Source organism: Podarcis raffonei, chromosome 7, assembly GCF_027172205.1.
Source record: "Podarcis raffonei isolate rPodRaf1 chromosome 7, rPodRaf1.pri, whole genome shotgun sequence".
NCBI lineage: Eukaryota > Metazoa > Chordata > Lepidosauria > Squamata > Lacertidae > Podarcis > Podarcis raffonei.
In genome coordinates, this window is record NC_070608.1 from 34,884,121 (window position 1) to 34,898,882 (window position 14,762).

General features: G+C 41.0%; 1 protein-coding gene across 4 annotated transcripts in view; it reads right to left on the reverse strand.

Annotated features, from left to right (window-relative positions):
* Nucleotides 1-14,762, reverse strand: part of TRIM55 (tripartite motif containing 55) — a 40,872-nt gene that overhangs the window by 13,182 nt on the left and 12,928 nt on the right. For 2 of the 4 annotated variants that reach the window (XM_053396009.1, XM_053396011.1), the window contains 5 exons: nt 9,940-10,173; nt 8,521-8,543; nt 8,280-8,404; nt 6,562-6,782; nt 4,599-4,886 (listed from right to left, as the gene is read on the reverse strand). In XM_053396009.1, the coding sequence (XP_053251984.1) occupies nt 4,599-4,886; nt 6,562-6,782; nt 8,280-8,404; nt 8,521-8,543; nt 9,940-10,173 (891 nt within the window). Of the gene's footprint in view, nt 1-568; nt 660-4,598; nt 4,887-6,561; nt 6,783-8,279; nt 8,405-8,520; nt 8,544-9,939; nt 10,174-14,762 lie in introns of all 4 variants that reach the window. The other 2 variants (XM_053396010.1, XM_053396012.1) reach the window with 2 other exon arrangements.

The window sequence follows — 14,762 nt, forward strand, 5'->3', positions numbered from 1 at the left end:
AAAGCCCTGCAGCCCACCCCTGACAATTTCACTGAAATTTTCTCTCCCCTTGGATTATTTTTAATGCAATTCCTTTTCTATTTACTTGACAATGGTGTTTTTTTTTAAACCCCCACAGAAGAACCCCCACAGCACTATACAAAAGCACAAACAGCATTCCTCCCTCACAGCCTTTCCCTCACACTCAAAGTGATACACATCTTTGGGGTGAACCCTCAAGGCTACTTATGTGTACAGCAAAAGAAACCATGGCTTGTTACATCTACAGTTTTCAGCGATGTCAGGAATGCCTAATATCTGAAAGATACCATCCATGGTATTAATTGGGGATTTCCTATCTATCTCTTCTTCTAAAAAGGTCTCATATTTCACCATGCAGGATGACACTCCAGGGTAACATTTCAGAGGGAGGGGAGATCAAGAGGAAAAGCTTTAGGCAGCATGTATGGCATGACAGCATGGTCCTTTTAGGATGAAAAGAATGGGACGGTTGGTTCTAACCACCTGCAGGCATGACTACAGAAATGACTTGTGCTGTTAGTTAAGGATAAAACAAAACAGTTCCTACCCCTCAAAGTAAAAAGCATGTACTGAATCTGACTCCAGAGATGGTGCAGTAAGATAAGAAAAGCCAAAACTGAGAGGCAGAATGCTAATCCCTGTGAGGAAATAAGAAGAATACTTCACTAACGTCATCAGAGAAAATTGCTCATTTGGTGAAGTTTGGTGAAGAAGAAGACATTCCATTTTCTGTCCCCCAGCCCCAGTTGTCTGTGTGTTTCTTTTTTCTTTTTCTTTTTAAAAAAGGGTGGTTATGATGAGAACACCCAGGGTAGGTTCAAAATTCGCATAAACTCAACTTTGTGCTAGATTGGTCCTCATAGGAAGCACATGCACCAGTAAAATATCAGGCAGGCATAATTCACAACTAATGCACTTGCTAGAAACTTTCCTCCTACGGTGCCTGAACTACCCCTTTGAGAGGAAAGCTGGGAGAGTTTATTTAATTAACAATTAAACAAAATAATACAGGGCATCATAAACATGTATTATTCTATACCAGCTTAATCATCATGGCTTCCCCCAAACCTCCCTGGGAATTACAGTCTGGTGAAGGTTGGGAGAATTCCTTGCTCCTTTGAACTACAGATCTCAAGGCAGGTCCAGCATCAGCTTTGGACAGCTGCTGCTGGGCCCCCCGGTGCCCTGGCAGACCCACTACTGCACTGAGGCTAATATTGGGCTCCATATGCTGTGTGGTTACACAACTGAACTGCCATTACTGACACTGTATCTAGGCATTTTGAGAAATTAAAATGGTAGCTCAGACACAGCTGCCTGGCAGTGACTGCATCCACAGGAGTGAGCCCAGCAGAGGACTCACCAAACTTGGAACCAAGCCTATCTCATGATTGCTTGAAGAGAAGGAATAGCAATCAAATCAGTTTATACCTGTGGCATAGCTGTGTCTTCTGTTACTGCTGTGACACTTCCCTTCTATCATTTCCTGGCCCCACCTTGTATTCTTTCTCCCAGCCAGCCCTATGGTCATGCCAGGTCTTCTCCCATATTCTCTTTAGGTATGTTTTTCTTTCGTTTAGTGTTAAAGCTGAGCAGTGCTGTTGCTCCGGACTGTCTGTTCTTATTCCTTCCCCTATTCCTTTACACATTCCTATTGTTATTGCTCTTTAAAAAACATTTGTTTAAAGGCATCCATCTGTCAGGAGCTGCCATGGCTAGAACCAGGAGCCTTCAGTTCTGGTATGTCCATCCCATACGGTGCTCTATCAGAGCTGCAGCTTGGAGCATCATTCTGGCAGTGCCTCAAGGTGTGGACAATTTAGCAGCACCCAATCATTGCTGCTCTGCTTTAAGTGGGAAGTGAAATAGCTACAGGGTGTTAGAAGAAGGATTGCTAAGTGGGTTAAATACTCTCTCCCGCTTTATTTCATGAACCCCTTGCCTGCTACAATTTGAAGAGGCAGGGAAGAAGATAAAAGGCTATAAAGGCAAAACTATCTGGAAAGGAAAGGGTTGAAATTCCTAGAGCAGTCTAACCATAGAGAATGCAATGAGTAGAGGAGTCTAGAAAATATGTATACAGCCCATGACCAGCCAGAATAGCAGAGGGATAGGGGAGATTGTGCAAGTATGACATTGAATTAAAAACAGCAGAATTTTCTGAGAAAAGGGGGTCGGGGAGAAATTGTTTATTTCATGACCACAGGAAGATGTCCTGCAAAAGATGAGTTAAAGTGTGACTATTCCCCAGAATATACCCAGTGCATAAATAGGCACATTCTTAGGCTCTGCGTTGAACCCACCCACTCAAGTTGGTCATTGGTCATACTGGACAGGAAGGAGAATAAAAATCTTCCTGTCTGGGCTGGCTCTGCCATGTTTTTGGGTGGTCCTCAGCTCTAAACACCTGACTCAACTCCTGGTTCTCAGCTCCTGGCTCACCTCTGACAGCTGCTTACACAGCTCAGTCATAGCACAATCCACAACACACAAATGCATGGGATTCAGAGAAAGGAATATTATGTACTTTTCTGTAATGTGTTTATAATGGATAACATGACAAAAGGTATTCTGAAATGCTTATGTTAAAAGTTAGTGGATATTTTAAAACTGTAGGTTTCAAGACATTCACACATGCAAGGTTGAGTTCATATACATTAGGCATACTGTTTGTGTGTGGTGCATTCATACCATTTTCTTGAGCCTTTCATTGAAGAACATGATAGATTTTCACAAGCAAATTTGAGGGGGTGGGGGAGATCTTAACACAACAATGGATGAAATCTTGATTTTGTAGCATAATTTCCAATTATTTTAATATACAAGGATTTCAATACATCATAAGTGTAAAAGATATCAGACATCAACCCTGCAATTTTACTGAAATTGCAACAGTGGTGATTTACAGGGCAATCCTATTAAAGTCTATCAGGTGCAAGCCATGCTGAGTTCAATGTGACTTACTCCCAGGTAGGCATGTATGTAGGATTGCAGCCTCTATGGAAGTAACTTTATTGTATTGTTCTGCACTGTGTTCTGACCATAGCACAGACACAATAGGAAAAATACACGGGAGAAGTTATTGACGATGCAAAATTAATTTTAAACACGCCATGCTTTTCATGACAGTGATAAAAAAGATACCTGATGTGGTTGCAGATCAAACAGTGTACATACAGAAGAGGTTAAGCTATGACAATATATTCCAGATGTGTGATCGATGTGGTTGTAATTAGAAGCAAATGCTGTATATTCAGCAGCTGCAAAATTACATTATCAGCCTGATGTGTACACAGAGGGACAAAGACCAACAGAGTTGTCTGTTGCTATTTTGGAATTTGCATGCATGAAATTCTGGTCAATTAAATGCTTTCAGCTCTTAATTGACCTTGTACATGACCAACTAAGAACTGTTTCCAAAACTAGTTTTTGTTGACATGAGGCAGGATCCAAAGCATTACTTTGTTCGAGAGCTTGTGTGCAGTGCACCCCATGTCTTATCCCAAATTGCTTTTGAAACTCTTCTGCATTTTCAAACTTATTTTCTGTGCAGCATTTTTTTCCCCTTTTACAGGGAGAGGGTTGGCTGAGATGTTGATGTTAAAGAAATCCAAGTCCAGAGCCCTGTTGAGCACATAGAACTACTTGCACATTCTTTGGATTGCAGTCATGTATCTTAATATCCATGTGCTAACATCTCTTCCAAGGTCACTTTCGAGTAATTATATGCACACCTGTTTCAAGTTGGCTGCAACTAGCAGGGCCAGTTTCAGGGTGCAGCACCATCGGGCATCTGCCAAGGCCAACAACCCAGCGGGAGGCCCATTGCTAAGCCAAAGGCCTTTGGCCTTGCTCTTTCTTGCTGCTGCTTGCTCACATGTCCTCTACAAGTATGCAAGCAGTGATAAGAACCGAGAGTAGCAGCCTCCGTTGGGTTTGCTCTTAACTTCTGGGCAGCTTAGGCCTATAGGGATGGCACACACATGGGCGGTCATGATAGCAGCAAGAAGGCAAACACAGGATAGATACTGCCAAGAGCCTCCCAAAATCTGGAGCAGATTGTTAGACAGGTGTTTGGTGGGTGTTTATATTTATGTTTCTGTGATGTGAATCACCTTGTGAGAGCAAAATTCAGAAGAAAATTACAACTTGTCTGCTGAAGGTGTATCTTGGGGGAGGAAACTAACATGCATCAAACCATTCCATAGTGACTGATTAGGTCAGGGGCAGGCAACTAGGTGTCTTCCAGACATCATTGGACTCCAACTCTCATCAGCTCCATCCAGCATTGGGAGTTGTCCAACAGTATCTGAAGGACACTGTGTTGGCTACCACTAAACCAGGTCTCAAAGCCAGTACACAGTACACAAAATAAACATTGTATTCTGTGTCATTTCCGCTCTCCCCCCACCAAATATACGATGCACTAATTTACAATACTACTTGTGCCTAACTGTGGGTTTCATTTAGCAAAGTGATTTATTGAGAAATCTACTTTCCTACGAATTCCCCCATCTCCTGCGTATTATGTTGCATGTAAAATCCTAACGCAACATTTTCTGAGGCTATATACTAACCTGTGAAGTATCAGTGGGTGTGTTAGCTTCCTTACTACTTGCAGCAGAACTTCCATTTGCCATAGCTAGTTCTGGAGCTTCTGCCTTCTTCACATTCACCTCTGCAGGAACTGAAGGCCCTACCTGCCTAATTTCAGTCACTGGGACTGCATTTGAATTGGTTGTTTGCCGTGGCTGAGTTTTATACCAGCTAGGATAAAACAAGGGATCAGATGGCTCTCCACTTGATTGTGGTTCAGCTTCTATTAGTCCTCCGGACTGTTGGGTAGTTGTCAGCACAACGCCACCCTTAGCAAGGCAGATTTAAAGAAAATAAAGTTAAAATAAAGAACGGAACTTTACATAATCTCTCTTTCACGCACTCACTCACTCACTCACTCACTCAGAAATAGGTGCTGTTTGCCTAATCAAGCTTTCCTCGGAACAGCATTAAAATAAGTCTTTCGATTTGTTGCATTTGTAATTAAGTTTTAGGCTTGCCAGTTGCAGTCAAACAACCCTTTCTAATTTCATCCCCATAAAAAGTGGTAACGTGAGCAACAAGTGATGCCATTCCTTTCCATATGTAACTATATTTGAACGTACTTCTGATGACCTGATAAAGTGGTTGCATTCATCCAATACTTGAGTTGTGGAGGGAAAGCTTGGGGCAGGACTCTTAATGAAACCCACAATCCCCCTCTCCCTGACTTCTCCCAACTATAGTGAAATCATGCCCCCATAGTCTTCTAAATACAGGAGCTGTCAGCAAAGGTAATGGGGCCTGACTCTTTCAGCCCTCTGTAATTTGAGCACTTAGCTAATCGCACCTACATCACACTGTCAGAAGTATGCCAACAATCGTCTTGATTTGTACTGATAGCTTTAGAAAACTGAAAACCACAGAACCATTCCTGTGCAGAAATAACTATGTGGAATGCCCAGAAGAAGGAGATCGTATAGGTATGTACGTGGGCTATCTGGGGATGTCTTTCTGTGACTTGCAATCTTACGGTTCCATAGCTATACATTAGATTTGTGTTAGGATTGCTATATTCTCATAAGAAGACATTAATGCGTATTGCAAAACATATTCAGATATTCAGATAGGTGCAATTTTCATTCATTTAAATTGCATATTTGCTGCCAATACTAGTTTCAAGAGTTTGTTCTGCTGCACCAGCCTTCTCCAACCTGGTGCCCTTCAAATGTTTTGGACTACAAATCCCAGCATCCTTGACCATCGGCCATGCAGGCTGGGGCTGATGGAAATTGTAATCCAGAACATCTGGATGAACATCTGGAGGGCACCATGTTGGGGAAGGAAGTGCTACACATGTAGTTTAAAGAGCACTAATCTCCATCGCTTCTAAATCTGACTAAATTGCATTTGCTTATTTGTAGGGGCACATGGGGAGGGGGTCAGAACCCTTTTCCACCTGCCACATCCCCGCCCCCAACAGTTCCTCCTAGCTATGCTTGCTTTCAGTATCAGAACTGGCAGGGGGAAAGTGGGCCATATTATTATTATTATTATTATTATTATTATTGGCTTTACTATTGCTTTTCATTTATTTATGACAATTGTCATTCAGTCTGCAACTAAGAAACTACAGGTTGCACTCAATGGCAGCTCTGTGCTAGGAGAAAGCAATTCCGCTTACACAAGGTGAAGCATCCAATCTTTGCTGATTCCCTCCCCACAACCTACTACACACCTCTGTGCCATATCACATTCTGTTCCTGGCGTCCCTCGGGACTCAGGAACAGATTTTCATGGGGCACAGGATGTTGCAATGAATGGGGCAGATTGGCAAAAACTGAGTGCTAGAGGAAGTTCTTTCTACTAGTGAAAACCACAAAGCCACCATTGGAAACATCCCAACGACTTCTTCACACTTTGATCAGTAGCAGACTGGGACTAGAATAGGGAGAAAACATCTAACACACAGTAGATAGGACAATAACTCCTCCAAATAGTTACCTGATTAACAGGAGGGGCAGCAGTAACTGATGGTGGAGGTGTTAATGATGGTGCTGCATTAGTCTGAGAGACAGCGAGTGTATCCTTTGGCATCTCAGTGGCCTGCTGAGGTTGCTGAGATACCTGCTCAGATGATTCTTCCTCACCAGAGGATTCTGTTTGGACTTCATCCAATTCTTCCGCTTCAGCCACATCTTCCTCCTCATTGTCCTCCTCCTCCTCTAATGTAACACAAAGAAGATGTAACAATGGGTGGTAGTCTGGACTTGTTACATGATTTATTATCTGTATCATGACATCAGTGCAAATAGCATAAGGTCTGATATAAAAGATACCCTTCATGAACTATCTGTGACGCTGGTACAACTCCTGTTTGATACGGGACCTGGGAAGAACAGCTAACATCCTAACAGCAGCAGCTCTCAAGCAAACTATGATTATGAAGCCTGGTTGAAAGCTTGATTTCAAATTGTGGTTTGTTTGGAGAAAAACAATCTATGAACAATGGTTTGGCCGCCACAGTAAACCAAGGTTCCCAGTCTGTTGGTTGCAGTAGGGGAGGAGTGCAGTCAGAGCAGTGTTGTACTATCACATTGCTCATTCATTGCATATTTTCTGGCTTAACTCATCATCCAAACACAGACATAGCATTCAATTTCATATTTCTGGTAATCATCCCAGTAAAAGCACAAAAGGTGCTGAATGTTTATTTCAAGATCACAGTTTATAAAGAACTACCTAAGGAAATGTATGATGCTAGAAATATTTCAAGATGGCAACAAAGAAGCTATGAATTCTAGGGATGTAACAAGGCAGTGTTATCCATCTTGGCCTGTGTTTGTCGCATGCAAGGCTGCTTCCATTCTGCTCCACCAAAAACTACATTATTCTTCTCAATGTCCACCTTGGCAAAGTTACATAACATACACAATATATGTAATTAATAGCATAAATTGCTTCAACATTCTATTATTCCACCCCATTCATTTTGATGCAAAGGAAACACAATACAAATGGGGAGGGGGACAGGACATAATCAATTATGTATCATTGGCAGACTGAAAGCAACAACAACAGCAAATATTGATTGAAGTGACAAGAGGTGTATAATAGGATCTTCCAGCCTTTGGTATACAAACGCATATCATAAGTACTGGTATATTTCCTTGGCAACAGTCATGGAAACACACATTAATTTTTCTTGCATTTACACAATTACCTTGGTGAGTTACTATTACTGGCAGAATAACACTGTGGACAATTAAGTCCTTCTGGCATGTGAACGTACATACCAGTAAGCCCCCATTCTCTTGTCACGTTATATGAGCACTGGTATTCAAGGAAATGTTCTCCCGTGCATCACTATTTGGTAAGCTGTGGTTCTGCCTAGTCATATAAACAGGCCAGACAGAGGTTAATAACATTAGTGGCAGAGAGGATGTTTGACTCTCAAAAAAAATAAAAAATGGTTATATACATCACGAAGGACCAAAGCCCCAGATTCTATTAAAGAAAAATTATATTTTCAGTATGCTGTGTTAGTCTCCATGAGAGTTTACTTTTGATTATGAGGCATGGAAAACGGCCTTGTTACATTTGTGAAATGTCAAACAGGCCTCACTGCCATATTCCTGACAGGATGTCCTCACAAAAATTGTGCACCTTCACGGTTAAAAACAAAGCAAATGGGTTCAAAGAAAAGAAAAGAAAGCACATACCTCTGTAAAAGTCAATTTCTCTTATTATCTTTTCTTCTCTGTTGAGATTGACAGTGAATTGGCTCATAATTTCATAGCCATTCTCTATTTTTTCCATCTGAAATGCTCTAGAAGCTTCAGTAATTCTAAAACAGAAATATTGTGTCATTTGCATTAGAGATTGCAAACGAACATTTTTAAAATTGGTGTCTTGTGATATTTGTGAAAAATACACAGATTTGTTCAAAAGGGAAGAACTTACTTTTGTAGCAATGCTTTGGCATTCTGTGAAAAACAAGATAAAACCAATGGAATGAGTTACTTCTTAAATTTTTCTTACTTTAAGATACATTTATTATTATATCTTTTTTTATTAATTGCCTTAGGCCAAAACGGCCTCAAGGCGAATATAACAAGGAAAAATAAAGCAATTTGAAATGCAATCTGAATTTCATAGGAAACAAACAGTGAGGATCAATAGCTTAAAACTGCCATGCACTAAATTCGCAAAATCTTTTAAAAGCTGCCACTAAACCACCCCCTCCCATCTTCAACATGACCACCAAAGAGCAACAGAGTTGTACCATACACATTACAAGTTCATTTTTATAGGGAGTTCTAGAATGTATGCTTAACAAATGCAGGAGTCGGACTTTTCACCATGATTAGGAATTTCACATGGGCCTTGACAAAAGATGAGTTTCCCACCCCCCATGTTTTGACCCATAAGGTACATCTTTACAACTACTTGCGCACAGGCAGATATCTATGCATGCACTTACACAGGCAGACACATGGAGGCAATGGGCTGCTGTATCTGTCTGCTACATGCCATACTGAACATTTTCCTCAATACAGAAAGCATCGTCATTCTGTTCCTCAGGCTAAGCAGCAGCAGACTACTAATGTTCTCAATTTCCCTGCAGCTGTGAATATTGCCACTGCTTCACTGTCAAGTAATGAGTGAGATAATCATCAGTTATAAGCTGATAAGGGGGATATTATAAAGGAACAGGACAGGTACACTTTTCACACTGGGGAACTCCAAGATAATTATACCACATAAACTGACTCAATTTACCCGGGGCTCTGAGCTTTAAGCGGAACTTAACATAACGGTTAACCCAGTCCTGACTTCATCTATGAGATCTATGAATAGAATAGTGTAGGTGGAAGTTCCCAGCTCAAAACCGCAAACATATGAAACAGTGTACTTGCATCTCTTTGCAGATCTGTCATCTTCTGAAATAAGGCAGTCATTATTATCTTCTGATGTAGGAGCTGCGATTTTTCTCTTTTTAAAAAAAAGGGAGGGGAGTGTCCATTGGACCTCACCCTGTGCTTTAGGCCAGAACTTCCATTAATAATATATGGGGCTATCAAAATATTTTTAAAGGTGCAAATTACATAGACTCACTGTGATGTCACAGTGCCTAAAACATGTTGCTGCATTCTGGAGACTTTATCAAGATTATTCCCTATACCCTGGCTTACATTACATTTCACAATAGCTTCTGTTTTCCTGCATGCATTGTGTGCCAGAGATACTAAAACAACTGTTTCTTGTCAATGGTAAGATGAGGGCCCTACGTGTATGAACAGTCACTAGAATTGCACAAATAACAACATAGGAAAGGTTAGCAAGACCCTACGTCCTCCAGGTTTTTTCAAAGCTCCATACCTGTAAGAAAACGGCCATTTCTGGCTCTTCCATAAACTGGATGCCTGATTCCACTAGTTTTGACACTGTCTCCAAATGGTCGGCATACTTTTTTATCAGAGACCGGACATGTTCCAGTTTCTCTTCTTGGCTCCTCGTGATTATTTGTGTCATCTCACTTTTTCTTTCTTCCAGTATTGAGTACAAATAATCAAATTTTTCACATAGTTGCTCCTTCTGCCTTTTGCAGCAATCCTGTGAATAATTGGCTTCACGTTAAAAAGTGTTATGTCACCTGCATTTTATTGCATTACTATTCTGGAAATCGCTTTTATCAAATAAATATTTCTGAACAAAGTATTTTTGTGAAAATAAATAATCCTGAACAATGGCTATTAAGGGCCAAGGGGCTTCTCTGATTCTCTGAATGAAATCTGTTTGAACAAAAATGTACCACATTAGACAACTGAAGAGAGAATCTCTAGTTTTAGTATTCCAAAATAATGAAGGAGGCATGAAATTTCTTCATAATGTGCACTAATCCTAAACGTCTTGAAAAATACATCAAAACTATGAATGTTGCAGATTATGCTGAATATGGCAAATATTTTTAAAAGACAAGACTAGGAAATAAAAAGATTCTACATAATTATGTAGCACATTCTAAAAATATGAAACTTATCAGCTTCTAAAGTATTTTCTTCCAGTAGATAGACTTTTATACACATTATTGCTCTCAAACACATCAAAATTATTTAAAATAGTCTGAAACATGTTTTTCCTTAACATAACCTGAATACTCAAAAACTTTGGGCAGATTACAAAAGCTAAATATAGCTCAGCAGGATCTGCCTTTGCTTTTGAAACAAAAAGTAAATAATCAGATATTCTATTTTAGAAGCCTAGCCTTATTCAAAGCTGTCAGTGAACTAATTTAAACAGAGGTCAGAAAAGAGTTTATCGTAATAAAGAATCAGGAACCCCATTTCCAGGTTGCTTAAATCATTTTGATTCCAGCTGTGCAATGTACTGGAATCCACATTTTAAACCAGAACAGGAAGGTGAGTGTTTGCGTCTCTTAGCTCTAGGCGATTTTCTTAGCTTGACAAATTTCAAGGTCAAACTGATGCCCATCAGAGAGGGAGATGATGTGAAATGAGGAAGAATCATTGGGTTATGGAATCACTCCTCACAGAAAACATCTTAACAGCTTATTTTATTATTATTTATGGATGCAAAGTCTTCATAAACATTATGAAGGTGAAAGGCTGTATGAGTATCACAATCTTGGAAAATAGTTGAAAAAAGAGAGCATTGCATGTGAGTGAGTCATTGCTGGAAAGATACAGCATTGGTCTTGGAGATTGCTTCTGTTTCTTAAATGTATCATTCTCTATAAACCTTTGAGGTCTTGGTTTTTGTTTAAGTTTGCTAAAACTTCAGTGTTAAGGAGCCTCTGCTTTGGTGTGATTCTAATTTCTACAGTTAACTTACTTGAAAGGCTTGTTTCAGTCTGCAAATCCCTGATAGCAACCAATTTCATCCTTGCAGTGCAAAGCCTTCCTGACAACAAAGTTTTAACTTAACTGCTTATATTTTCCTTTCCTTCCTTCCTTGGCTCAGGGTTTTTAGAGACTTTGAACCACCTTTGGTATATTATTTCTTCTTCTTTGCTTTGGTTACATAAAGAACTACAATGGATTTTCCTGCTAATTAGAGCCACAGTATCTTGAATTTAAACATTATTGCCCTGTGTATTTTTTATTTACAACCTTTCACTTGGTGATGGAGGTTCAATCATTTTAGCTGTTTTCGTCTTTTGGTGTATATGTGTGAGAGATTGGGGTTCTTTTGACAAGGCTTATAGTGAGGGCAGAGTTAGATGTGACATGGGAGATAATGTGATCAAGATCTCCTGCAGCATAAAAGAAATAGTAATACAGTGGTACCTCTGGTTACGAACTTAATTTGTTCTGGAGGTCCATTCTTAACCTGAAACCGTTCTTAACCTGAGGTACCATTTTAGCTAATGGGGCCTCCCACTGCTGCGGCACCGCTGTGGCATGATTTCCATTCTCATCCTGAAGCAAAGTTCTTAACCTAAGGTACTACTTCCGGGTTAGCGGAGTCTGTAACCCGAAGTGTTTGTAACCCGAGGTACCACAGTAGTAACTACAGAGCATTCAAAATTGGTTGAGGCCCGCAGTGCAGGGAGGCTTAACCCTTCCCTTCCTCTGACTTTCCTTATTAAAATTCCCCAAAGAAACTGGTGGAAGAAACTTGGGGAGATGTCTAGTATTCAGTTTCATATTGCGTTAAACAAATCTGTCAGTGTTGGTCATCTCAGTTTCTCATTTTCCATACTTAAATTCAGTTCTCCACATTTCCGGAGCACTTTGCGAATTTAAATTAAACTAATCCTCATGAAAATTCATGAACATTTCAGTGCGAATTGCTCTGAAGAAACACATTTTTGTATGTCGTTTTGATTAACAGGAGAGGGTGGCTCTGCAGCAAATGTCCCAATTGACCCCATCCACTTCCATCTGTCCTTTCCCCAGTTACTCCTCCTCTCCAACTTTATTCACCTGTCACCAGAACTCTAAAACTGTTTCACACACTTACATATTTCCCTCATTCCTCTACATGCCACCTTAAAGGTAAAGGGACCCCTGACCATCAGGTCCAGTCGTGACCGACTCTGGGGTTGCGGCGCTCATCTCGCTTTATTGGCCGAGGGAGCCAGCGTACAGCTTCCAGGTCATGTGGCCAGCATGACTAAGCCGCTTCTGGCGAACCAGAGCAGAGCAAGGAAATGCCGTTTACCTTCCCGCTGGAGTGGTACCTATTTATCTACTTGCACTTGGACGTGCTTTCGAACTGCTAGGTTGGCAGGAGCAGGGACCGAGCAACAGGAGCTCACCCCATCGCAGGGATTTGAACCACCGACCTTCTGATCGGCAAGTTCTAGGCTCTGTGGTTTAACCCACAGCGCCACTAGCCCCTTCTCCAATTCTTACTTTATCCCCACCCCCATAATCATCAGAGAACTAAAACTGTCACACAGATAACAACCCTTGTTTCGCCAACCAAGGCCTTCCCTTAACCTCCCCTCCCAACCAACTAATTTATTATTCTTCCTGCCTATCCTCCTCCTCTCTCTCTCCCCACCCCCATTCCTGCCTTTAGAATCTTGGAAACCAGCAAATGATAACACCGCGATGACAAACTGGTGCAAATATAGCATAGAGAGAGATATATCCATTTCTGAAAGCCATTTCCCTTGATATAATGCATTCTCTGTGTTATTTTCAGTAGTGTATGCATTTATGTGCACACTTTCCACTGGTATATGCATTATTGTATACACGACTTGGCTTGATGAGTGCACTGTAAAATTCAGAGAAATGCAAATTTTGAAGGATGGCTGTGTGTGGACTTGCTTCTTGTTTTGGAAAGTACAAAACAGGGAGGTTCACCTTTAAATGTGAACTGAATTGGGTTGTTCCTCCAATCCTGTATCATGTGCCTCTGCCTTTCTTGTCCTAGATGGTAGGGACTGGATAGCTTTCAGGAGGAATGCAGAATAAGATGAGTCCTCCGGAACACTACAGTCATACCTCGGGTTACAGACGCTTCAGGTTGTGTTTTTTCGGGTTAAGGACCGCCAAAACCCAGAAGTACCAGAACGGGTTACTTCCAGGTTTCGGCAGTTGCGCATGCGCAGAAGCACTAAATTGCAACCCGCACATGCGCAGACGTGCAGCTGTGGGTTGCGAACATGCATCCCACACAGATCATGTTCGCAACCCAAGTGTCCACTGTATATGGAGATCATCAGATTTTCTTTAGTATAATCATACGTTTCCCATTGAGGGACAGATGGCAGCTTTGGGAAGGGTATTTTAAATGCAAAGAGAGTATGGGAGGAAAGGATTTACCTACTCTCCCAATGCTATGGTCCTGATCCCATTCAGGCCTCATGTGGCCTTCATTTTTTTTAATGAAGCAGATTATGTTCTAAGATGTTCTGCATCACACCTAGTTTGGACCTCAGTCTAAGATGGGTTTCTCTGCAAGCTCCAGTTGCCCATCATGTGTTTTTATTTGTCGGTTTGTTAACATTAGTGATGCAAATATTTTGCAAGAACTTCATGAAAGGTGCTTGTGGTTTCAAGACAAATTCACAGCATTATTTGTGGTGTAAGTCCTACTACTCCTGTCTAATGCCTCCTGTGGAAAGAGTTGCTGGGCTACAACCCAGAGAACTGTTCTCTATCTTTCACTTCCCTGAGACAGCTGCAGTTTCTCCTGCCCATTTCTCCTGTGGTTTTATTTAATCCTATTAGATATACAGAAATACTATGCTCAAAGGAAGAATCTTTCTGAATATCAGGTGCTAGGTACAACAGTACAAGAGGTTGGTTGCCTTCAGTCCCTGTCTGTGCACTTTCCCAGAGGCATGTGCAGGAACATTTTTAAATAAATTATATTTATTATTCATTTGATTTGTTGTGAGCCATTCTGGGCACATAACAAATGGCAGAAAAAGAAATGAATGGAAATGATGATGATCTTGTGAGCCTACATGGAGGCAAGCTGAGGGCAGACTGGTGGGGCAGTGCTCCATAGCCCTAATTGGCCAGCCTCCACTGTGGTTGTCCCTGAGAAAATGTAGTCCTACACACACACACACACACACACACACACACACACCCTAGTATAGCCAATACACAGTCTGTGTGGGACTTAAAAATCCCCCACTTATATCCAGTCCAAGAGAATGGCACTTGACTGTCAGCTTCTTCTACGAGGAGGATGGGGACAACATTAGTTGGCTCTAC